Source organism: Oryctolagus cuniculus, chromosome 5 (assembly GCF_051225735.1).
Source record: "Oryctolagus cuniculus isolate XC-2025 breed Fujian yellow rabbit chromosome 5, ASM5122573v1, whole genome shotgun sequence".
Lineage (NCBI taxonomy): Eukaryota > Metazoa > Chordata > Mammalia > Lagomorpha > Leporidae > Oryctolagus > Oryctolagus cuniculus.
In genome coordinates this window covers 32,186,757-32,211,749 of record NC_142871.1, presented here as the reverse complement: position 1 = coordinate 32,211,749, position 24,993 = coordinate 32,186,757, and the positions used below count along the sequence as shown (strand labels likewise).

Genomic DNA, 24,993 nt, shown 5'->3' with positions numbered 1-24,993 from the left:
TTGATGAGCACAGAATTACCTGACTAATCCTGCTTCAATCAAGACATATTATTCTCAAGAAGCATCAACAGTCCTCCCTGCCTGTGGAATGGTTTGGCCTTCAGCCCTCTTACATTCTGGCCTCAAAGCATCTTTATTTCTAACTGATCTTTGAGAATTCTTCTGTCCTTACACATCTGTAAATATGACCACTTCTCCAATATACACTTTTATTTTTCTCCTTTTCCTCCATCCAACTGCCTGTGTATCATTCACTCATTTTAAAATAATGCATTGTAAGTGCTGCACCCAGTAGGTCCTCCCTACTGACCGCAGCCAGGGTAACTCTTCCTTCCCTGAACTTCTCATTGCCTGCAACTGTTTGTGGATTCCGTCTTTCTTGTGAAATTCAAGGAGCGTGTCTTCATCAACCTTCTTGCCACCATTATGCTCACTATTAATAAAGTCCACACCTTTTGGTCAAATTACTCAAAACCTCAGTAGTTTCAAATCTCATTTTCAACTATCATACAGTGATTTACAGTTTCAAACATAACTTTTTCATGATTATTTTTCAGGCATCAGGAGGCAAAGGTGTTAGACTTTTTTAAGAGAGCATGCCAATGTAAATTAGTATTTCACACACATGCCTAACTAATGGTACCACATAAAAGCATGCTGCTGGTAGGACTGCCTAACCTAATACCATTTCCTCCCACTTAGGAGGATGAAAGGTAACAGCCAAGCAAAGTAACACGCGAGAAATGCTATCTAGCCGCCTGAACGAAGCAGTTTCAGTCTTCAGCACCTGGATTTCAGGAGGGATGACTCTGTACCAAATTGAAGTCAGTGCCCTATCATATAATTTTTATTTGTAGATATTTAATGTAGAGCCTTAAGGCTAAGTGAGACCTCAAAGATCACTTTTTGATTTGGAAAAATCAAAGGGATGTTAGATGAGAAAGGAAGCCCAGGTTCTTCCGCCACACAGCCTGCTAAAGAGAGAGAGACGGAAAAAAAGCCCAATTCCAGGTTCTAAGTCATTCACAGATTACAAGTATCAATTTATTCCCTGGTGCATCAAAGTATGGCCTCATTAATTACCAAAAGCAACTCTAAATTTGCTTTCTATTCAGTAGGTGTGTAAGAATAAGGTGACCAGATTGGGACATTAATTCTGCACACTCATTTTCCACAGCTCTTGACCATGAGCTTAAAACTAAACATGCAAAGCGTCGGCAAAGGCAGTTCTGTGAACATCACCCATCTACGTGACCACTCACAACAGACTGAGACAGGACTCAGCATCCTCTAGTGGCGAACTGAAAAACTTGCTTCCAAGTGTCTTCAGATGTTGCTTACTTTGGCTATTGATTAAAAAGCAATAATGAAATATACTGAAAAACTGTTCATCCTTTAAAAAAGTAAATATTTTCTGCCACAAGGAATGTGATAGGATTGTTCTTGAGAACAGAGATATACCCATAGAAATAAGCTTTTTAAACAATGAATACATACATGCACACTATATTTCATTATGCCTAACAAATGTCTCATTCTATGGGCAGCACATCAACTTTCAATCCTTCTTTGACAAGCACATGCATATAATTCTCAACACTTTACAGATAATTTTTATAACCACCTGAGATTCTAAAGTGCCTCCAAATTAGATCACAACAGTTGCACAAGGACACAAAAGAGAGAGCCATTTAAGAGTGGATTCTAGGGGCTGGCGCTGTGGTACAGCGGGTAAAGCTGCCGCCTGCAGTGCCAGCACCGGTTCGTGTCCCGGCTGCTCCACTTCCAATCCAGCTCTCTGCTGTGGCCTGGGAAAGCAGAAGGTGGCCTAAAACCTTGGGCCCCTGCACTGCCTGGGAGACCTGGAAGAAGCTTCTGGCTCTGGCTTAGGATTGGTGCAGCTCTGGCTGTTTCAGCCATCTGTGGAGTGAACCAGCGGATGGAAGACCTCTCTCTCTCTGCCTCTCTGTAACTCTGCCTTTCAAATAAATAAATAAGTCTTTTTTTTTTTTTAAAAAAAGAGGATTCTACCTCATAATAACAAGCTCTAAAAAGGGAGTAAAATTAATCCCTCAAGAAATGCTGCCATTTGAGGCGGCAATTTTCATCTCTTGTTGGCAGTAAAGAAACACCGGTCTCAACCCCACTCAAAATGATCTCCATACAAACTTGTGATAATTTTAAAAATAACTTGCAGCACTGGAATGCATGTCCATAAGAATAAAATACTTACCCTGAGTCCCATATTCCCATACAGGTCACACGTTCTAGATATATACAGAAGTTCTTCTCAAGTTGCTAACATTCAACAAATCCTCACTTGTTCTCCCAAAATACTGCTAGGTAGATTTTAAAAAACACACTTTCACTTTCCTTCTTCCGAACCTGCTCACACATGTGCTTCTGAGCACTAAAAACATTAATAGAAATCCAGGCTAGGAACGAAAGAAAAACAGGAAAAAGATGTAGAGCCAAAATGAAGCTTTTAGTTAAACTATAACGATAATTATTTAAAAGACCATACATATACAAAATGCTTGCCTTGGAAATCAGAATGTCTAGGCAAAGTATGGAAGAGTTGGTTTCTATAAAGGAGGTGGCAGTCAATTTAATTTCTTTTGGATATTTCTCTGACAGGCACATGGCTGGCTTGTATATTAATTGTAAGCATAGCCAGTTCATTCATCAAAATGCTCAGGAACTGGATATACTACGGTCTGTAGTTCACTTACGCCCGAGCCAGTCGTTCCAGGGCAGATTCCAGAAAGTTTACCTTTGAGCACAAACTGACTGAAATACCTCCACCGAGGCAGTTTGTTTCGGAAGCAGTTACTGCCTGGGGGTAGGCAGCCAAAGCTGCCCATTCACAACTGAGGATGTCCTCCTGCAGAGCCCACTTGAGCCGGGGCCTGAGGACAATTAACAAAGGCAAGTCCTGCACCCAGACCAACCGCGATCCACCAAGCTCTGCAACACGGCGCGGCAAAATCACCCCCCGCGCCCGCAGCTGCGTGACTCAAGGAAAGAAGCTCGAGACATCTCGTCAAGTACGCCGGCTGAAGGTGCTAAGGCGCCAGGACAGCAGATACACAATATGCAAACACTGCTGTAGCTCTGGACGTTTCACGGAAAAAATAAGCCAGCCAGCTACATCGACGCCTCTTGGCGGACGGGGCTGGTGATGCGCACACGCAAGCAGAAAACAGCCTGCCCTCAGAGGCCTGCGACCGGAATTCCCTTTAAAAATACAAAACTGCCTCATCGCCCCCATCCCAAGAGTGGGGCGGCGCACAGACGGACGGACGGAAGAAAGCCGGTGTGCACGCAGGGGAGTAGTCGGGTTCCCACCAGCGAGGGGCGGGAAGGCTGGCAGCTCGTCTCCCGCACGGGAGCCCCAGGCCCCGAGGGTGGCTGTGGGGGAGGGGGAGCCGCAACCCGGACGCCCGCAGCCCAAAGCCGGGCTGCGGAGCCGACGCTGCTACTGCGGCCGCACGCACCGACGGGAACCCAGGAGTCATGAGGCCTTTCCACGGCCGCGAACCTGAGCGCGGCGCGCCCGCAGCCGCCGACCCCAGCGCCCGCGCCCGCGGTCCAGGGTCCTAACTGCGGACCCCGACCGCCAGCGCGCCGGGAAGCCCCCCGGTCCCCGGACCGCCTAGGAGAGGCGGAAGGGGCGCCTGGAGACAACTAATCCCGCCAGCCGCACTGGCCGCGGATTTGCCTGCGGCTCGCGTGGCTTTGGTGAGGGGATACGATTTTTACAGTCAACGGGACGAGACCCGAGCCCGCAGATGAGACGGCAGCTGCCACCGTGCGACCACCTGCCCCCGCAGCCCGCGCCCCCGGCGAATTTCCACCTGTTGTGCGGAAGTGGAGCCGGGGCCGGCGGGCGCCCTCAGCACCCGGGCGCAGCGGGCCCGGCGGCCGAGCGCGCGGCAGCGGGCGGGGGAGGCGCGCTCGGAGCCCGGGTGCGCGGCGCGCCGGGCGGCCGTTCCGGGCCGGGGAGGGGGCCTCCCGGCGCCCGGCGCCAGCCCGCGCCCCCGCTCACCGCCCCCTGCCCGCCCGCCCGCGCCCGCGCGACCCCCGCGGCCCGAGCCGCGCAGTCACCTGTTTCGCTCAGCACTGCGCCGTCGCCGCCCCTGTGGCCGTCGCCGCCTGCTCCTAGCTCCGCCATGGTGCTCCGATGACGCGCCGGGAGAGCCGCTCCGCCCTCTGCCTCGGCTTCGCTCCCGCCGGCCCCCCCACCCCCCGCCTCCGGGGCGTGCGGCCCAGACAGGTGAGCGCCGTCAGGGGAGGGCGGGGAGAGGAGCGAGCGAGCGAGCGCGGGCCGGCGGGCGGCGGCCTGAGCTGCGCGTGCAGGCGCGCCCCCGTGCGGGCAGGTGCGGCGTGGCAGCCGCTCCGCCGGCCACTGCTGAGGGAAACGGCACCTCAGCGCGCGGCTTCCGGCCGCCGCTGCCGCCTCCCGGGGGTCCGGGGGCGGTGGGCGTCGTCTGCCGGGCTTGGCTGCGCTACCCCCCCGACCTGGGAGGAAGGACAGTGCGAAGATCAGCCCAGATGAAGCGAGGACACGGGGACGCCCTCTTCCGCTCTGAACCGTGAAGCCGCCAGGTCAGCCACGGCTTCGCGAGGCCTGGAGTTCATGGTCACAGCCGCCGAGGAGCCGAAGGACACGGGCCGGATGCCAGTTGCTGGCGACCCTGCCTTTGTATCCGGTCCACGAGTTAGTGAAAGGTGTTCACACCGGCGTGCCTTTTCCTATTCTTGGTTTCTGATCAGTAAACTACCCTCTGGCTTGCTCAGAGGAGCGATAGACAACAACTTAAAAAAAAATTTTTTTTAAAGAAACATTATGAGCTGAAAAGAAACCAATTTTTGCCCTAACAGACAAATGATAAGCCCCACAATGCTGAGGGGGAAAAAATAAGTAACCTACATAAATGGAAACATGCAGAACAAAATGGAGCAGCAGCACTCCCACACCCCGGCTGGCAGAGCGGCCCCAGCGAGCTCTCAGCTGTTCAAAGCTCTCTCCAGACAGGCAGCCGGGTGTGTTGTGTTAACAGCGTTGGATTTCTTGCTGTGACCGATTCGCCATCCACCCTTGCGTGCAAACCTGCCACTCGGAGCCCAGGAGCGGACTGTTTTTTATTTGGTGTTACTGGTTTTCTGGCTGACTAGGGAGAGGCTGTGGCTTTGACTCGGGTCTGTGGTTATGGAGTTTCCCATGGTGCCATTTCTACAATGGAACAGGTCAGCTGATCATTACTGATCACAAATCCAGAGGGAAGCACCGGCACCAGGTGGGCACACTTGGTGCCTTCAAAAAGTTCACGGGAAAGTGAGATTCAGAGATAATGTGAACTTTCTGTGGATTTTCTAAAGTACATTCATTTTTCTTACTATAGTCAGTCATCAGTTTTAAACTTTTTTTTGGGGGGGGGAGCATCAGACTCTCTTAGCTGAATCCAAGAGGTTGAACTGTCTGGAAAAACCCTAGAAAAAAAGGTGATTTACTTTCAACCTCCTGATTTACTACCCACTTAAGTAAACCAGTGGCGGGGGGGGGGGGGGGGGGGGGGGACTGGCATTGTGGTGCAGGAGGGTAAGCAGCCACTTGGGACACCAGCGCCCCATGTGGGTGCCTGTTGTTCCACTTCTTGTCCAGCTCCCTGCTAATGGGACTGCACCAGAGGGTAGCCTCAGTGCTCCACACCTGCATGTGGGAGGCCCTGATGGAGTTCCAGGCTCCTGGCTTCCACCTGGCCCAGCCCCGGCTGTTATGGTCATTTGAGGAGTGAAAGTCCATATATACTGAGGTTTGTATTTGTTTGGTTTGGTATGTGCTTATCTGTATTCCCATTCTTTTGATAACTTACATTAAGGATGAGGAATACACCAGAATCCTCACATAGGGCCTGTTCCTAAAGTAAGGCAGGGTCTGCAGCAGGGCAGGCTAGGGAGTGAGTGTGGAGAGCGGGTGACCTACTGGGAACATGGCAGCCACCTCCACACCTCCCAGTCTTCTTGGTTCCCTTCTCCAGGAGCAGAGCCGGACCTCCCACCGCCTTCATCACTTTGTCCTCTTTTCCCCACTTGATAAATGTCTCTCCCAACAAACACATGCCAGACCTGATTCTGAAAATGTCTTCCCTGACTTCCTACCTTCTTAATCTATTGCGTGTTTTTTTTTTATAAATCTATGTGTTTTGTTCACCAAACATAATAAAAAATGTGGACTCTGGTTCCATCATTGCCCTTTAAAAATACTTCACAGGCCACAAACCTCCTATTACTTTGAGTCCATTTTTGCCCTGGACTTTGTGTAGCACTAGATCCTCTCTCTGCTTCCTCCTGATTTTTCTTTCTTCTTTGGTTGGCTCTGTCATCTTGTTTGTTGCCTTACCTTCCAAACTACCCTGAGATCTTCAGTGTCACCAGATACTCTCTCACAGGCCTCATCTGCCATTGATTCCACCCAGGCTATTCCTAAGTCCAAAAGGCGCTTCCAAAAGTTTGCAGAAAACAGAATTTTTTTTCGCAGAAAACTTTTATTTAAGGTATACAAACTTCATGCATTTCATAAATACAACTTTAGGAACATAGTGACTTCCCACCCACACTGGCACCCTTCTTCCTCCTCCCTCTCCTATTCCCATTCTTAGAAACTAGAATTAAAAGGCAAGTTTGTTTGGCTGCAGAAAGTTCTGAAATTCATGCATTCTTCAGAATGCACATTTTCCATGAATTGTTATACCTGCTATTTGCAGCTTTTTCATAATATGCAGACACTTTTAGAAGACCCCTGTATGCATGTATTTCAAGAATTTTTTCATCGGAAATATTTTAATTGAATTGCCCATAATCCTTTTGAAGCCCCTTCTTTGGTTCCCCCTTTCTACATAACAAAAGATTAAGCCCATTCCACACATCCCTCACTCCCCAGTTGGTCCCTGAGCTCTCTCTCTGTCCCACTTTCTCTGTAACTCAGGTTTCCAGCCAGAGGAGTTGTTTACTTTCTCCAAATCTTTCAAGTCTTGCTTTCTAGCCTTTGTTCTCGGAGCTCTGCCCAGAGTGAGTTCCCTGGTCCTCACTTATTTAGTAATGCCTTCTCTGCAAGGTCCAAGTTAAGGTCTACCTGCCCTGGCTCCGAGCAGGCTCGACCTATGATATACTCAGCGGTTTCTGGGTTGCCATTTGTCCAGCTTTTAACATAGGTTGGGTATGATGGCCTATAAAGCTTTCTGTTCAATCTGATGGACACTTTTTAGTGGCAGCAACTTTGTCTCCTGCTTCTCTATGAGGCACTCGTGAAGCCCGGAACCAGCCATTACCCTTTGCTGGTTTTGTTCACAGCTCACAGCTGTCCTCAGTGACATCATGCACACTGCCTGTATTCTAAACTTGGCAGGCATCACTCTTGCTTGCTGGCTGTACAGCACCTCATGCATATGGGCGTTCAAGTGTTGACAACTCCTCATTGCCAAACTCTTTTATGGGAGTAGGTAAAAAGTGACAGAGCTGGAGATCAAAATGCAGTTAAAAGGAACCTCTGGTTCTACTTCTCCTAGTAAATTTCTCTTAAAATGCTGCCACCAGCACCACCCTGCCATCTTCCCAGATTCCCCTGGACCTTCACTTCTCTGAAAGCTTTCCTAGATCTCTGGAAATTGGGTGACACGGTAGCAGTTACTACACCACTGCTGTGTCTGCTTTGTCTCGATTCTGACAGTGAACTCGAAGGGCAAGAATTGTGCCTCGTTCACACAGCATAATATGTACTACCCAGTTAGTATTTCATACGTACCTTTGAATGAGTGATACCAAACAGGTGTACAGGCATAGAGTGCTCACTCTATGTTAAATGTTCTACTAAGCACCTCATCTGCATTGTCTTCTTTAGCACAACCCTATGAGGAAGGACCATTTTCCCCATTTCATAGATGAGGAAGCAGACTCAGGGTTAACTGGTTTGCCCAAGGGGATAAGTGGCAGTTCTGCTCCAGGCCTACGTGTACAGCATCTAACCAACAACTGGTAAGAGCATCCTATTTCTCCTCTAGGAGGGGCTGTCCATTTCCTTTCCAGGTGTCCCCTGCAATGACTTCGGGAATTGATCATGATAAATCACCTGTGGAGCTGTTTTATAAAGACTGGGCTCTACCTCAGACCAGTAACAACCATTTTCCTGGGGTGGTGGCATCCAGGTCACTTAACATGAGGCTGGGTTGAGAATCCCAGAACTGGACTGATGATACAAGCATTTCAAGTGCAAATTTTGTGACCCTTGACCTATAGAATTGCCTTCTTTTGGGACTCAGATCCAATATTAATTTTAGTTTTTAACAGTCAGTGTGATTTGTAGATACAATTCTAATAACATAGTGATATTCCCTTCCTCCCTTTCTCCCTCCCACCCTCTTTCCTTCTCCCTGTCTGTCAGAAGTCTGATGATGCTGGCCTGGGAGTGTCCTGTGAACCATATAGGTAGAGAGGCGCATGTGCCCACAAAGACAAGGTAGGAGGGAGATCCCAAGGAAAGATTGTATCATTGAAGAGCTGGTTGGAAATGGGTAGCTTGAGCCTATATATATAGTCTAAAGGAAACACTTAGCTATTGGAATTGGCAAGACAAACCGTAGCTTAATAAAGTGGTTATGCTATGTTTCAGTATGCATCAAATGACATGTTACTGGATTTATATCTCACTTCCTTTGAAATTTCTACACAGCATGTGGAAATGTCAATGTCCTTCAAATTTGGATGTAAAATAAAAAAAGAGGTGTTGCGAGTTATCAAATAAGAAAACATTCCTAAGGATGTACTGCCCCAATATAAAATACATTGTAACTTGATTTTCACACAGAAAATAAATGGCTCCCGTCTTATCAAAGACTGTTATTATGGGTCAAATCATGATACATAGACAACTCTATGTTATTTCTGTCTATATAATAGTTTCTGGAATTTGGGGTGGGACTTTGTAGTAATGGTTAAGATGCCACTGGGAAGCATAATACATTGGAGTGCCTTCACATGTGTCCCTGCTCTGTGCCTGATTCTAGCTTCCTGCAACTGCACACTGGGAGGCAGCAGGGATGGCTCAAGTACTGAGTTCCTGCCATCCGTGCAGAAGACCTGAATGTGTTCCTGCCTCCTGGCTTCAACCTGGCCCAACCCAGGCTGTTGTAAGTTATAAGTTCTTCTGGGGAATGAACCAATGAATGGGAGCTCGCTCTCTCTTTTTCTGTTTCTCTGCCTTTCAAATAAATTTTTAAAATGTAAAAAAACATGATATTGTAATTCACCTATCTTTTGAGTTTCAGACCTCTTCCAATGGGCAGGCTCAGAGAAATAAAATATTCAGCTTAAAAATATTTCCCTGAAATGAGTAGAACTAAAATTGAGGAAACAGAAAAGGAAGTGTCCTTTGTTACAATGCTCTTTATAGACCCCTTAAAACACAGAGTAGCCATCCCAGAAAACGTGGGGCCTGAGGGAAATACATTGAATTGCCTTCATTCTGTTTTTTCTTCATCATCTTTCTTAACCCTCTGTGGCCCTGAGTGTCAGTTATTCTTTGATTGCTTGTAGAAATGAGAGATTCTATTTGTTATAGCTGAAGAAATGACTACAAATTTAACACAGTAATATATCTAATTTTCCAATACAAAATAATGATTCTTTAGAATTTATCCAAACAGTATGTTCAGAGTCTCTTTACTTTTTAGAGTAAATATGACACAATGGATAGCTTTAGAACAAGCTAACATTACTATGATTCAGGCATGTGCAACTGGTACAGTTCAGTAGTACATCAACAATTCAAACAAATGTACGATATACAGAACAGAAACTTAAGTTACAAAATACAGTCAACATTTTAAGTAACACAGATAAGTAGAAACCATTGCTGCACACACTTAAAAAACACATCAACTTTATACAATAATTGAAATTATGCAATTCTACTCAGATTATTAGGGCATCTTACAAACACATAATCCTAAAAAAAATCATAGTCACATCTTGGTTTTGTTCCAGTGGTGCACAATCACATGAAATGTTTGATCTGTTTTGTGTGAAATAAACCTCTGGCTGAAGTGCAATAGCTGCTAAGTTAGAAATATTACCATAAAAAATGTTTAGACTAAAATAATCCTAAATGTTAGAATTCTAATTAGGATTATTTTGAGAGTCTGTAAGAATCATAGAAACAGAAACATTTAGGAAATTTCAGTGTATTTTGTCTATTTTTTTAACATTAGTAAACAAATACTGGATTTAAAGTGCAGCTTCTTTCTTCTCTTGCTTCAACCCCCCCCCCCCAAAAAAAAATACAGTTCTTTATTAATTTTTAGGCTCTCCAGCAACGATGAAACTGGACGACGGTCAAGTGTGTTTTTCTCGGAAGTCGATGATGGCCTTCCATAGTGAGCACAGCATCCCTCCCCTGTTTAAAAACACAAGAACATGGCAAGGAGAACACTGCATTTGAAACATTGCCCTTGAACAGAAAAATGATTCCTTAGAGTTCAGCTGCCCTGGTCAGAACATGGAGATCCCAAAGCCTTATCTCCCTTATGTATTCTTGGGTATTTCCTTCCTACTCCCACCAACTGCTAGGTCCCAAAACATTTGAGATTTTCAGCTTTCTTGAAATGTGTCTTTATAGGGGTGCGGCCAATTGGGGAGTGAACCATTGGATGGAAGACCTCTCTCTCTGCCTCTCCTCTCTGTGTAACTCTAACTTTCAAATAAATAAATAAATCTTTTTAAAAAAATGTGTCTTTATAGAGGGGGTGTATTAGAGGAAACTATTGCAAAAAAATGTATCATATCTTGGGAGGCTGGCCTATCAGCACCTCATCCTAATATTTCTAGTAAGTAGGAGACAGTTGCAGACTGAATCAGAACATTTGCTTAAGGCAGCTTTAGAGTTCCGCGTGGTCTTAGTTTGAAAATGATTTAAGTAAGTTCTTTGGTAATATAGAAAGCATCCCAAAACATCAACTACCTCAGTTAACTCCTAGCAGGTAGAGAGCCAGATGGCTCTGGCCAGGACCACCGAGCTGGTGAGACACCACCAGGAACCCAAACTTCTTGGTCTTAGCCTTGTATTTTTTCCATGTGGACAACATAACAGAAAGAAAAGTGTTACCTTAGTCTCAGGCATTTTAAATCTTCGCGTGTAACAGAGTAGAGAACATCCACTAGTGTATACTCCTCAGCCAAAAACTGTATAGAGAAAGTAAAATATATATTTTATATAATGTGTATTTTGCATACCTTTAGTAAATAAACTCCATTCATAATGTAAACACTGACAACAATTAAAAGTAAATGTGAAAGGGAAACCACTGAAAACATGATCTTCTCGAATTATTAGGAGAGAGACCTCCCTATTACACAGGAATTACAAAGAAATTCATACATGATTTCAAGTGCATAAAGATGACATGTGACAGAAAATTTCTGAATGATTTTCTCATGCACAGAGCAGACTCCTTGGCAATCACAACTGCTACTCACAAATGTTTATATGTAAGAGGTATGGTGTCAGGTAGCTCTTTTTTTCCAAGTGGATTTAGAGTGTTTCCAGAAAGGCACTGCTTTCATTTAATATCTGAACTTATTTTTTTCACAGCCAATACATGGTACTTTGTTATAATTCACTGCAAAATCAGAGCTCTGAATTTAAACTGAAGCTTTTTAACTTAAAGCAAATAAAAACGGCAATAATTTAATGGATCATCAATTACTACTCCACAATTTGATTTGAGTCCAATTTAGAAGGATAAATATTTTGTAGAACTTGACTGGATGCATTGCTTTCTACAGGCAAGAAAACTGTTTAAATTTACTAAGCAGCAACTGGGTAAATGCAGATTTCTAAGGAGGCTCTAAATTTCATTTAGTGAACAATAAATTATCAAATCAAGGGATTATATCTTATTTTTAAAATTACATATAAAATTGACCGGCGCCGTGACTCACTAGGCTAATCCTCCACCTTGCAGTGCCAGCACGCCGGGTTCTAGTCCCGGTTGGGGCACCGGATTCTGTCCCGGTTGCCCCTCTTCCAGGCCAGCTCTCTGCTGTGGCCCGGGAGTGCAGTGGAGGATGGCACAAGTGCTTGGGTTCTGCACCCACATGGGAGACCAGGAGAAGCACCTGGCTCATGGCTTCGGATTAGCATGATGCATCGGCTACAGAGCGCTGGCCGCGGCAGCCATTGGAGGGTGAACCAACGGCAAAAAGGAGGACCTTTCTCTCTGTCTCTCTCACTGTCCACTCTGCCTATCAAAAAAAAAAAATACATATAAAATTGAAACCAATATGATATTGTGCTAAGAGACCCTTTCTATAAAACCAAAATCTATAAGAACAGAGAAGAATTTGGTTACTGTAGATATAATACGGTTTGTACAGCAAATATTCCTAACATACGTTCATCAACTCAATCTATTTTAAGTAGATAAATAGCTGCTGCCCAGTGCAGTGTAATAATGTTGCAAGAAAATTAAAAATATGACAGGGGTGGGTGTTTGGTGTAGCAGTTAAGACACTGCTTAGCATATCCACATCCATTAATCACAGTGCCTGCACTCCAGTCCCAGATCCTTGCCTTCCAACCCAGCTTCCTGCTAATATGCCACCCACATGGGAGACCTGGGTGGAGTTCAGGCTCCTGGCTCTGCCCTGGCCCAGCCCTGGCTGTAGGAGGCATTTGGAGAGTGAATCAGCAGACTGGAAGATATTTCGATCTTTCTGTGCTTACTCTACCTTTCAAATAAAGTGAAAATATAAAATTTTTTTGAAAATTTATTTAACAAACGAAAGAATTAGAAAGAATCCTCTTTCCCCCCTTTTAGGTCTGTCTTGATTTCTTCTCATTTGTCTTTATCTTCAATTCAAAAACAACAATCCGTAGTGGTTCTGAACTACAGAGCTTTTGCGTTCCCCATTGTCTTGGCACATGTTGTCCCCCAGCCCGGAAGGATCTTTCCTCCTTCTCTGTTCTTAGCCTGGCAAACACACAGCTGGACTTCAGCTCATTCATAATAACCCTCTTGGAGAACTTTCCCCAACCTCTCTCTCACCCTATCTCATCATACCTTTGCTTCATGAAACCTTCCAGCGTGTAACATTTTTATCTGTGGAATTACCTGGTTAGTTTTAACATCTGCCTGTTCTAGTCTGTAAGCCCCAGGAGGCCAGGGCTGGGTCTGATTTGCTCACCAGCACACCCCTGTGCCTAGAATGGTTTCTGGAACACAGCAGGTACTCAGTGCTATGAATGAAGGAAAAGAATACTTGTCCCACAGATCGTTTTCTTTACCCGACTTATAGTGTCTTCATCAGCTCCGTTTTCTCTCAGCCAGTCAGTAAGTTCAGAATCTTTAGTATCTGTGCCAGGAGAATTTAGATGACAGGCAGGCAACCCAGGAATATCTAGAACAGAATTTGGAGGGATATTTTTAGCTTCACCGAAAGGTCATTAACAGACATTTACTGAAGATACATTAAAAGATTTTTCTTAGAGAATAGTTAACAGAGACAACTGAGATTAGCAGTATAAATGACAACAAAATTCAGACTAGGTAATCTAGTAAATGGAAGGTCAGAAGCAATAATATAATATGGGGCTGGTGTCATGGCGCAGTGTGTTAGACCAGCACCTGCAATGCCAGCATTCATACAGGCAACCATTTGAGGGCTGGTGCTGCATTTCCAATCCAGCTCCCTGCTGATGTGCCTGAGAAAGCAGCAGAAGATGGCCCAACTGCTTGCGCCCCTGCCACCTATGTGGGAGACCCAGATGGAGTTCCAGGCTCCTGGCTTCAGCTGTTGTGGTCATTTGGGGAATGAACCAGAGGATGGAAGATCCTTCTCACTTGCTCACACTCTCTCCCTCTCTGTAACTCTGCCTTTCAAATACATAAAATAATTTTTTAATAATACTCCCAACTTTATGCTTTCATATCAGTTTTATAGTTTCTTTTTTTTTTTTAGATGTATTTTATGTATTTGAAAGACAGAGTTACAGAGAGAGGTAGAGACAGAGAGAGGTCTTCCATCTGCTGGTTCATTCCCCAAATGATTGCAACAGCCAGAGCTGAGCTGATCTGAAGCCAGGAGCCAGGAGCCTCTTCCTGGTCTCCCATGTGGGTGCAGGGACCCAAGGACGGGGGCCATCTTCCGCTGCTTTCCCAGGCCATAGCAGAGAGCTGAATCTGAAGTGGAGCAGCCAGGACCTGAACTGGGACCCATATGGATTGTCAACACTTCAAGCCAGGGCTTTAACCCACTGCACCACAGCACAGGCCTCTATAGTTTCTTAGCCTAAGCTGTGTGCACCAAAATTATACTTCGTTTTTTGTGTAACAAAGATGAACACACTGAGAAGATAATCATGCAATTATTATGTCTTTTATCTTTGTGATGATATGGAACAGCCATATTCTTAAAAAATGACTATAAATTTATTTTCATCTAAATTGGCCAAATAAGATTATCTATAGATTATCTTTTACCTTCAGTCTCTTATAGATTTTGCCAAAGTTCCAACGTGTTGAGTTTTTATTATTGTATCTTTATTTAAGCCTCTTCAAATTACAAGAAAAAAAGGACAGAATAAACAGAATAAAAATACAAAATTATAATAAAGGTATTTTATCCTGGCAATCTCACTGTGAACTCTTTAAGAAACAAATACTGGCCAGTGCCGCGGCTCAATAGGCTAATCCTCCGCCTAGTGGCGCCGGCACACCGGGTTCTAGTCCCAGTCGGGGCACCGGATTCTGTCCCAGTTGCCCCTCTTCCAGGCCAGCTCTCTGCTGTGGCCCGGGAGTGCAGTGGAGGATGGCCCAAGTCCTTGGGCCCTGCACCCCACGGGAGACCAGGAGAAGCATCTGGCTCCTGCCTTTGGATAGGCGCAGTGCACCAGCCGCAGCACGCCGGCTGCAGTGGCCATTGGAGGGTGAACCAACGGCAAAGGAAGACCTTTCTCTCTCTCTCTCTCTCTCACTGTCCACTCTGCCTGTAAAAAACAAACAAACAAACAAAACACTAAAAAAGTGGAGGGGGTGCTGACGCTGTGGTGTAGTGGGTAAAGCCGCCACCTGAGGTGCAGGCATCCCATATAGGCATTGGTTTGAGTCCCGGCTGCTCCACTTCTGATCCAGTTCTCTGCTATGACCTGGGAAAGCAGCAGCAGAAGGCCCAAGTCCTTTGGCCCCTGCACCCGTGTGGGCGACCTGGAGGAAGCTCCTGGCTCCTGGCTTTGGATTGACACAGCTCCAGCGTTGCAGCCATCTGGGGAGTGAACCAGCGAATAGAAGACCTCTCTCTTTCTGTCTCCCTCTCTCTGCCTCTCTTTCTGTGTAACTCTTTTGGGTAAATAAATAAATCTTTTTTTAAAAAAAGTGAAGAGCTCTATTTATCTCAATAATATAGAATCTCAGAAGGGGATGGCTATGAATCATCTATTTTACTGTACTTATAAATAATGATCATTTGCTACATTTAGAAATTACATGTTTTCTTTAAAGTAATTCCTGCTTATAGTCATGGTACAAATGACTGACGCTGACTAAACCACGAAAGAAAACTGCCTGACGGCCTGAACAGTATTTCTTTAAAGGTTTCTGCTACTTACCTATTGGTTGGGACTTAAGCTTCAGGTGCTTAATTTCCTGGTCTTTTTCTTCAATGGCTCGAAGAAGGAGTGCTTGCAATTCTTTCTCTTTCTGAACCAATTCTTCCAGTAATCTGCAGAAGAAAATTACGTTGACAGAGTAACAACACTCACACAGAGATTTTGGATTTGGCTTCTCAAGCTATAAGGAACGTAGACACGCCTGGGATTTCACCAGCACATTCTGAGCCAGTTCTGGGTGAGGCCTGACACCTCACATGTCTAATGAGCATCCAGGTAATACTGACACTGCAGGCCCCAAATTCCTCCGCCTCTCCCCCCAGGTCAAGTAATAAAGTTCTGGAAGATTCTGCTTCCAGAATGAATTCAAAACCTCCATCCCAGATCATCTGCCAAAATCCTCAGAGATGTTGGTCTACTCTTTCTATTTATGAAGGTAAGAATCAGAAATATAAGTATGAATATCAAGGGATCCCTATTTTACACGTGTGGCCCCTAATTAAAGAGTTGGTAAACACAGGTATATCATAATCCACGCAAAGCAGAGCGGCGATCACTTTTGCTGAACTACTAAAAATCTGAGCAATAGCTTTAGACCTGGCACCTCGCAAATGCTAAAAAAATGCTACTGGTTGTTGCTGCAGTTGTGGTTACCACTATTCTTCCTCTCACTCGTAAGGGAGAAGTCAAGCAGGTAAAGGATGTCTGTGTTCCTGGCATATTCGGTTCCTACTTGGCATGTGATGTAATCTCCAAAGAAACAAGGAGATACTATGGTATTGATCCCAAGTTTGCTACACTGTAAGTTTCACCATGCTGCTGGGAGCCAACTGATAACCTCACCTTTCCCAACAGTTTCTTAGAGGAAAACATCCCAACTTATGAAAACAGATAATCGAGCTTTTATGGAGAACTATCTCTGAGTAACTTGGAATCAGAATTACAATAATTTAAAATATATAATTATGAATGAGATCATCAAGACAGCTCTTCCAAAGCTGTATTCGCTTCCTTTTCTGAGTATTGACAGATTTAACTCAAGAGCACACTCCACGCAGACGTTCACTTCTGCTCCAGTGGACATGCTCGGAAGGCAGCATGGCGCAACTCAAAGATGCCCGGGCTTGCGTTCTGGTTCAGACTCGTACTTCCCATGTTCGGCTTAGACAAATTACCTAATGCCTCTGGACTTCAGTTTTCTTGTTTGTAAAAAAAGGAAAAGTCAGACTTCCTGAAAGGATTAGTGAGCATTAAATAACACAACATGGTTAAAGGGCCAAGCACAGTGCCTGGCATTCATAGGGACTCTGCTATTCCCTGCCAGGGCTCAGGAGGGGTTCCTCCCTGACCCTGGGCTCCCTGCCGTGCCCAAGGAAATGAAGATGAGGCCCCTAAGTAGGAGAAGGGCTCAGAGAAGAACACTTAGTCGTGGTGAGACAAAAGCCAAACCCAATGAGAGAAGGTGGTTTGAAGAATACAAGTGCACAAAGACAACTGCAGAGCAAACAAGGTGGATAAGCAGCAGGAGGGGAAGTGGAAGGCGAGGGCCTGGAGGCTCTTCTACCCCAACACACATGGTATTCAGAGAAATGGACAGCGAGCTCTGCGCGCATGTGCATGTGGGCAAGTCTTCGGTTTGCTCTGGAGTTTTGTCTAATTTACATGCATGGAACGGGAATGGTATTTTCTTATTGTCTCACAGTGACAGTCTGTAGAATTTAACCTCTGTGCATCTATACCATGTAGTTTCATTTTATCTTTAAAAGATAGAACTTAGGGTGGACACCGTGGCACAGAGGGTTAAGCTGCCACTTGGGACGCCTGTCTCCCAAGCTGGAGTTCCAGTTTGCGTACCAGTGATTCTGCACTTCCAGTCCAACTCCCTGCTAATGCACTTGGGGTGCAGTGCAGCAGGTGATGGCCTAAGTACTTGGGTTCCTGCCAGCAGCATGGGAGACGTGGATGGAGTTCGTGGTTCCTAGCTTCGACCCAGCTGAGCCCTGGCTTTTGTGGGCTTCGGAGGAATGAGCCAGTGTATGGAAGAATCTCTCTCTGTATCTCATCCTTTCTGTCATTCTGTCTTTCAAGTAAATGAATAAATCTTTTGAAAAATAAATAGAAGTTAAAACTCAACATTAGTAGCACAGTATTGACAGGCTACCTCATCTGTCCCACATGCAGCTCTTCAAATTGTTTATCTTAAGGACATATTCACTCTAGCAATTTCAGTTTTGCTTTGTGTTTTGTTAGTAGGGAAATATTTTGAAATCAAGGCAGCTGTCTGTTTTTGTGTCCCAAAAAAGTAATGGCAAGAATCTGTCATGAAATCAGTTTTTCATCTCAGATGGGAATAGTGAGGAAGTGGGTAGGAAATTCCAGAATTGTAGGATAGGGAAGGTGAATAACTTGTCAGCTCTTCTTGAGTTAGGTTTAAATAATATCCCTGAATCTCCTTGTGAGGAGTGAATTTTTTTTTTGACAGGCAGAGTTAGACAGTGAGAGAGAAAGAGAGACAGAAAGGTCTTCCTTCCATTGGTTCACCCTCCAAGTGGCCACTACGGCTGGCGCACTGCACCGATCCAAAGCCAGGAGCCAGGTGCTTCCTCCTGGTCTCCCATGTGGGTGCAGGGCCCAAGCACTTGGGCCATCCTCCACTGCACTCCCAGGTCACAGCAGAGAGCTGGCCTGGAAGAGGGGCAACCGGACAAAATCCGGTGCTCCAACCGGGACTAGAACCTGGGGTTCTGGGGCCGCAGGCGGAGGTTTAGCCAAGTGAGTTGTGGCGCCGGCCGTGAGGAGTGAATTTTAAGATCATTTAATGTAAGCACATACTGAAGTAGAAGGAAAATATCTATTTTGTTTGCACTCTACCATTGAATATTATTAGTCTCCTCAAGAGCTAGATTGAGGCTGGCATTGTGGCATAATGGCTAAAGCTACTGCCTGCAAGGCCAGTATCCCACATGGGCACCAGTTGGAATGCTGGCTGCTCCACTTCCAATCCAGCTCTCTGTTAATGCACCTGCGAAAGCAGCAGATTATTGCCAAGTGTTCAGGCTCCCTGAACCCATGTGGGAGACCTGGAAGAAGCTCCTGGCTCCTGGCTTTAGTCTGGCCCAGCCACAGCTGTTGTTGCCATTTTGGCAGTGAACCAGTGGATGAGATGGAAGATCTCTCTCTCTGTTTCTCCCTTTCTCTCTCTCTCTCTGTAACCCTGCCTTTCAAATAAATTTAAAAAAAATAAAGCTAGATAAACCTGATTTAACTTTATCATTGATTATTCTGAATGTTGTAAGCTTAAGATTTTTTACATAAAAGCTAGCACCTTTCCTAAAAACACACCAGCATTTCCTCTAAGTTCACTTTGCAAAATATATACTTAGGTTTGTTGTAATATTCAGCTGCAAATGACAAGGACTCAGTGCTTGGACCAAAGCAGCTGCCCTTTCTTCAACACATGCATGAAGCAAGCGTACTCATCTCACTCTGCTGAGGGTGATGGAGCTACTATGGAAGATACTGCTGAAAATAGAGGAGGAGGCCGGTGAGCGCACAGGTTTCACAGATTCCAATGTAAAATGCAGAGAACAAAATGTGAAGTGAGGGCTGTTGTAAAAAATGCAGCTATGAGTTCCTGTGATAAAGCAATGAGCAAGTCTGTCTTGTCCACAGAGCTGGCACATCTGAGAAGCAGGCACTCAGAAGAGGACTGTGGAGACGTGAAGAAGGTGCTGGAGGGCAGCAGCCTTGGAGAGTACAGCTGGCCTAAGCGTGCTGGACACATGGCGGCACCAGACTGGTTAGCACAGGGCCCATCGAATGGGCCTAGAAGAGAAAGGAAAGAGTATGTATCCAGGCTGCATTCAGTGAGGCAGGTCTTCCTGACACAGCCAGGATGTGTGGGCAGAAGGCTACACCCTAGCTTTGCTGTCTGTATCATCCTCACTGGGAGCCATGGCCGGGAAGCCAGGGACCACAACCATCAGGAGTCCATTTTCCTCCTCCAGAGGCCAGCACGGGTGTTCAGAAACCACCTCCACTTGGGACTGGCCCACAGAGAGGGGACTACAGAGAGTGACTAAAGAAAACACCTGCTGTAACTGAGGGAGTGTTGCCACAGCACTCCTGATGGAGGAGGGGAGAATGGAAAGACACCAAGATTTGGATGAAGACTCGAAAGAGAAGAGATGCAAGCTCTTTTCCACCAAGTAGTAGAGCTAGCAAGCAATCAGCTGAGTTTCAGAGGACATGCCTGGGATAAGGACACAGAGAGCCAATTTCCATTTATTAAAAAAATCTATGTATGCAAATCATAGAGGATAAGTATGTATTTACTTAATCGAGCAACTGAAGTTCAAGTTTCTAAATATAGGATGAACTTTGTACTACTTGTACTAGGTTTGGTATTTGAGCCTAGCTTTAAAAACCTACACCTATACCTAGAAATAACGTTTTTTTAAAATCTCTGGTGAACAACTAGAATTTTCAACTAAGGTTTCTAAATATTTGAATACCTTTTACTGATTCACTAAAAACAAAAGTTTTCACTGCAAACCCAGAGTCATAGTCGATTGCCCGTATGTCAACAGCAGTCAGCACAAGAAGCTATAAATCATCAAGATTCAGACCTTGCACTGTTCCGACATCTGTGAAGGTCAGGAGATATGTGCTGTGCACTTAAAAACCTGATCATGGGGCCGGTGCTGTGGCGTAGCAGGTAAAGCTGCTGCCTACAGTGCCAGTATCCCATATGGGCACCAGTTGGAGTCCTGGCTGCTCCACTTCAGATCCAGCTTCCTGCTAATGTGCCTGGGAAATCACTGACGATGGCCTTAGTCCTTGGGGCCCTGCAACCACACGGGAGACCCGGAAGATGCTTCAGGCTCCTGGCTTCAGATTGGCCTTGCTCTGGCTGCTGCAGCCATTTGGGGAGTGAACCAGTAGATGGAAGATCTCTCTGTCTCTCTATCTCTGCCTTTCAAATAAATAGATAAATCTTTAAAAAAAGAACCTGATCATGTGGGTACTATGCTACCAGATTCTCAAAAACAAATTAAACTCCAGATATGTCATAGCATAATAGCATACTGAGAACATAATAGAATCATAAATGTGGTCACATGATCATCTTTGCAAGGCTCTCAAATACAGTGCTTTGGCACCATTAGTTTTGTCTGCTGTTAGCACAGAGAGCTGCCTGTCCTAGAAGAACTTGCTATTCCCAGCCATGGGCTGTCTGTTGTGTCTTTCAGCTATCTGTTAGAGGCACAGGCTGCTCTGAATCTGTTTCCAGGACAATCTGCAAAGTTACAACTAAGTTAAACCTCAGTGCACTTGGAGATAAGGCAGCAGATAAGCAGTGCGGAAGGAGGCTTGGATCTGTAGAGGCAGAAAGTGGTATTTGACAATAGAAACTAAAATAAACCTCTCTTGTTTCCTAAGGAAAGGCATAAACCAAGTTTACAGAAATGAGATGAAGGAATCACCATTTTTTTAACCTATGGACAAAACTTTTTTATTAAAAGAGACCATAAAAACGTGCACTTTTATAAAAGTAAGAAAAAAAAAGAGAACGTTGGGGCAAGACTTACCTATTTGTTTCTATTTTCATCCTTCCAAGCTGCAAGGTGAGTGATCGGTGAGCGCTCTGGGAATCGTGGGACACAGTAGAGCTGAGCGTGCTCACCCCTGAGGTAGCCACAGCATCTTCAGTGGCAGCCTGTGGTCTTCGGACAGTTTGATTTGATGGCTGTTCCTCGTGGTCATCTTCTACATCCAAGTCCTCTGGGTCAGCAGTGTCACTTTCAGATGCAAGGCTAAAATGTGGCCTTAGTTCTGTTTGTAATAATAGCAAGAGTGTTGAGAAAATATGACCAACTGTGTTGATGTTTTATTTTGTTTGAAAGGCAGAGAGAGAGAGAGAACGAACGAACTATCTTCCATCCATTGGTTCCCTCCCCAAAATGCTCACAATAGCCAGGGATGGGCTAGGTTGAAGCCAGGGGCCAAGAAATGAATGACAGGCACACAAATACTTGAACCACCATCTGCTGCCTCACAGGGTGTGCATTAACAGGAAGCCAGACTGAAAGTGGAGCAGCAGAGACTCAAACCAGGCACACTGACATGGGATACAAGCATCCCAGGTTGCAACTTAACTGCTGTACCACACACCTGCCCCAGTTTCTTAAGGTATGAATACCAACCCCTCCTGCCATCAATAAGATATGTATTCCAGACTGCCTCTCCAAATGTGAGGGTGGATTTCTGCACATTGATACCAGCTTTTTCTTCAGGTGAATTTGGAAAATTTACAAGCTACATAAGCTCAGTGAAAATTATTTAACTTAAATATAAGAAAAATGTTCATACCCGCAGGAGATACGTGGGAAAAAGGCTGAAATCTGAACTAGCAGCAATGATGTAAAAGCCTATGGGTAATATGGGCATATTTTTATGTTTGTAAAGTTTGTTTTATTATATATTATCTGACAAACATTGCTTAGAAATAAGGAAACTGAGATATACAGAGATTAAGTAAACAAAGCCAGGTGCTTTCTTCTCTAACACTCAAAATGTAAGGGGATGTGGAACAGGTGCTGAAAATGACACACAGGTTGATACTCTCTTTAGTCAGATTATCTGTGATTGTTGGGTTGATTCTCAGTCTGTGTCTTCCTCTAACCAGTTAACTAATCTCTGAAATTTGAAGTGCAATCATTACGAATCTTCAGCCAAAACACATTGAGTAACAAGTTCATCTGCATGAATTTGGCTAATATCTTGTCATAGAAAAAAATACTATAAATTTTGATTAAGTCCTCAACCGGCCCACAGGAGGAATTACACTCCTAACTTAAGTGCCATCAAGGTAGCGAAACTACTGGATCTTCACACCATGTGCTCTGGCACATGGAACTTTTATCAGATCACGGAATCCACCAAAAACTTGATAAAAATCACACTTTCCCCAGAACATTCCTACAACATTGGCCAAGACTGTGCCTAGATTTCCACAGACTCCCCCGCAGGAGGCCACGACCCACAGGTGCAGAGGCCCTGCTTTGCTTGCCTCCCTTTCACCAACAGGTGTTTATTTGCCAGATAGTTTGTCATATTGTGCTAAGAAATAGCTAATAAACTGTGATGTTTTGTTCTCAATATTTACAGGGTTTTGTGTATCAAATCTGTCTAACTATTGACTTTCAAACTTCTTTGATTATTTACCTCATCAATATTTTTGAACATGCACCCCCTCAATATTATACTTTGTACACTTTCACTAATTATGTATATTATAAATAATAGTTTGTGGTGTAGCCAAAGTTCTCGCTCTTAGCTGGGTATGTATTTGTCTTTAAAGGCTTTCCTAACAAAGGTCTCAGAGAGAAGGTCATGTTAGATTGCATTAGAGTGGAGAAAGGGAGTGCAATGGGACCAATGGAAGAGTCACCCCACTACTCCAACACAGCCCCCCCACCCCCACCCCCGGGCAAGGCCACCAGAGGGAGCCTCACCTCACCCATGCTCACTGTCTACCTCTCTCTGGCCGCTGCTCCTCTTTTTCAGAGCCTTGGCCTAATACCCAACCTCAAACACTAGAACCCGGGGCTCTTTCCTTCCCTTTTTTGTTTTTCTGCTGTCTCCATGGAAGAGCTCATTCAACCCTGAAGTAAATTTCAGCCACACTTGCATTAGGCATAATAGTGTTTTGGTCACTGACAGGCTGCCTGTAGGACAGTGGTCCCACAGATTATATTGCCTAGTGACACTGTAGCCATCTTAGTTTTGTATGGAGACATTCTAGGATGTTCGCACATGAAAAAAAAAAAAAAAAGAAAAAAAATACCCAACAACGCATTTCTCAGCATGCATCCTTGCCCTTAAGCAACATGTGACTGTATTCTAATGTGCAGGTAACAAGATTCTGCACTCCTAGCCCAATCCTGTTACATCCAGAACCTCAGATTTGGCTCATAGTGAAAACCAGGGTGTCCTTCTTCAGGACAAGGGTTAAATAGCCCTGGCTTTCTTTTCTCTCATTTTAATTTTTTATTATTGTTTTAAAAATGCAATATGTATAAAATTCATATTTTTAAAAAGGTGCTTATTTGAAAGGCAGATTAACACACACACACACACAGAGAGAGAGAGAGAGAGAGAGAGAGAGAGAGAATCTTCCATTTACTGGTTTACTCTCCCAAATGGCCACACAGCCAGGAATGGGCCAGGCTGAAGCTGGAAGCCAGGAAATCCATCGGTGTCTCCCACTTGGGTTCAGAAACTCAATTACTTGAGCCATTATTTGCTGCTTCCCAGGTGCATTAGCAGGGAGGGGGATCAGAAGTGGAATAGACTGGGACACAAATAGGCACTCCAATATGGGATGTGGGCAGCTTAATCCATTGTGCTACAACACCTAGCCCAAAATTTACCAACTTAATTAACACTTTAGTAGTGTTAACTATATTCACATTGCTGTGCAACCAATCTCCAGAATTTTCTCATCTTGCAAAACTGAAACTCTATGCCCATCAAAGAACTCCTTAATTTCTCCCTTTGTCTAACTTCTGGAAACTATCATCCCACTGTCTATGCATTCTCTAATCTAGATACCTTATCCAGGTGGGATCATACAGTATTTGTCTTTTTGTGACTGGCTTATTTCACTCAGTACAATGTCCTCCACATTCATCTATGTTGTGGCATGTGTCAGCTTGTCCTGTCTTTTCCGGCTGAATGTGTGTACATCACATTGTAACTGTCCTTCATCTGTTGATGGACACTTGGGTTGCTTCCACCTCTTGGCTATTGTGAATAGTGCTGCTATGAGCATGGATGTGTAAAATTCTTAAAGATCCTTCTTTTAGTACTTCTGAATATATAACCAGAAGAGGGATTGCTGGATAGTACAGTAATTATATATAAAGATTTAATTATTTATTTGAAAAGCAGAGTTACAGAAAGCCAGAGGGCCAGAGGACTGGGGAGGGATGGGGGTGGCTTCCATCTGCTGATTCACTCCCCAAATAGCCGCAATGGCAGGAGCTAGGCTGACCCAAAGCCAGGAGCCAGGAGTTTCTTCCAGGTATCCCATATGTGTGCAGGGCCCAAGCACTTGGACCATCTTCCACTGCTTTCCTAGGCCACAGCAGAGACCTGTATCGGAAGTAGAGCAGCCAGGTCTCAAACCAGCACCCATACGGGATGCTGGCACTGCAGGCAGTGGCTTAATCCACCATGCTATAGTGCTCGCCCCAGTAATTACATTTTAATTTTTGGAGAAAGTGCAATACCATTTTCCACAGCAGCTATACCATTATACATTTCCACTA

The 24,993-nt window shown here is 44.9% G+C and overlaps 2 protein-coding genes and 1 long non-coding RNA gene across 10 annotated transcripts in view; 1 reads left to right on the top strand and 2 right to left on the bottom strand.

Annotated features, from left to right (window-relative positions):
- The window catches only part of MAP7 (microtubule associated protein 7), a 193,082-nt gene extending 188,818 nt beyond the window's left edge, over nucleotides 1-4,264 (bottom strand). For 3 of the 4 annotated variants that reach the window (XM_089332633.1, XM_070073527.2, XM_089332636.1), the window contains exon 1: nucleotides 4,108-4,264. In XM_089332633.1, the coding sequence (XP_089188759.1) occupies nucleotides 4,108-4,174 (67 nt within the window). In that variant the 5' untranslated portion in view covers nucleotides 4,175-4,264. The remainder of the gene's footprint in view (nucleotides 1-4,107) is intronic. The other variant, XM_089332634.1, reaches the window with a different exon arrangement.
- Nucleotides 4,265-5,822: 1,558 nt separating this feature from the next.
- LOC127492960 (uncharacterized) lies at nucleotides 5,823-10,444 on the top strand. Of its 3 annotated transcripts, XR_007922811.3 has the most exons (4): nucleotides 5,860-8,034; nucleotides 8,441-8,515; nucleotides 9,063-9,185; nucleotides 10,359-10,444. It is a non-coding gene; the product is annotated as an uncharacterized LOC127492960 (long non-coding RNA). The 3 variants fall into 3 exon arrangements; XR_016233683.1 differs by having other exon boundaries at nucleotides 5,862-8,515; XR_016233682.1 differs by having other exon boundaries at nucleotides 5,823-9,185.
- Nucleotides 9,689-24,993, bottom strand: part of MAP3K5 (mitogen-activated protein kinase kinase kinase 5) — a 247,380-nt gene continuing 232,075 nt past the window's right edge. For 2 of the 3 annotated variants that reach the window (XM_070073521.2, XM_051854304.3), the window contains exons 26-30: nucleotides 21,250-21,493; nucleotides 15,659-15,771; nucleotides 13,340-13,452; nucleotides 11,159-11,235; nucleotides 9,689-10,450 (exon numbers count right to left, since the gene is read on the bottom strand). In XM_070073521.2, coding sequence (XP_069929622.2) covers nucleotides 10,390-10,450; nucleotides 11,159-11,235; nucleotides 13,340-13,452; nucleotides 15,659-15,771; nucleotides 21,250-21,493 — 608 coding nt within the window. In that variant the 3' untranslated portion in view covers nucleotides 9,689-10,389. Of the gene's footprint in view, nucleotides 10,451-11,158; nucleotides 11,236-13,339; nucleotides 13,453-15,658; nucleotides 15,772-21,249; nucleotides 24,818-24,993 lie in introns of those variants that run through there. The other variant, XM_070073520.2, reaches the window with a different exon arrangement.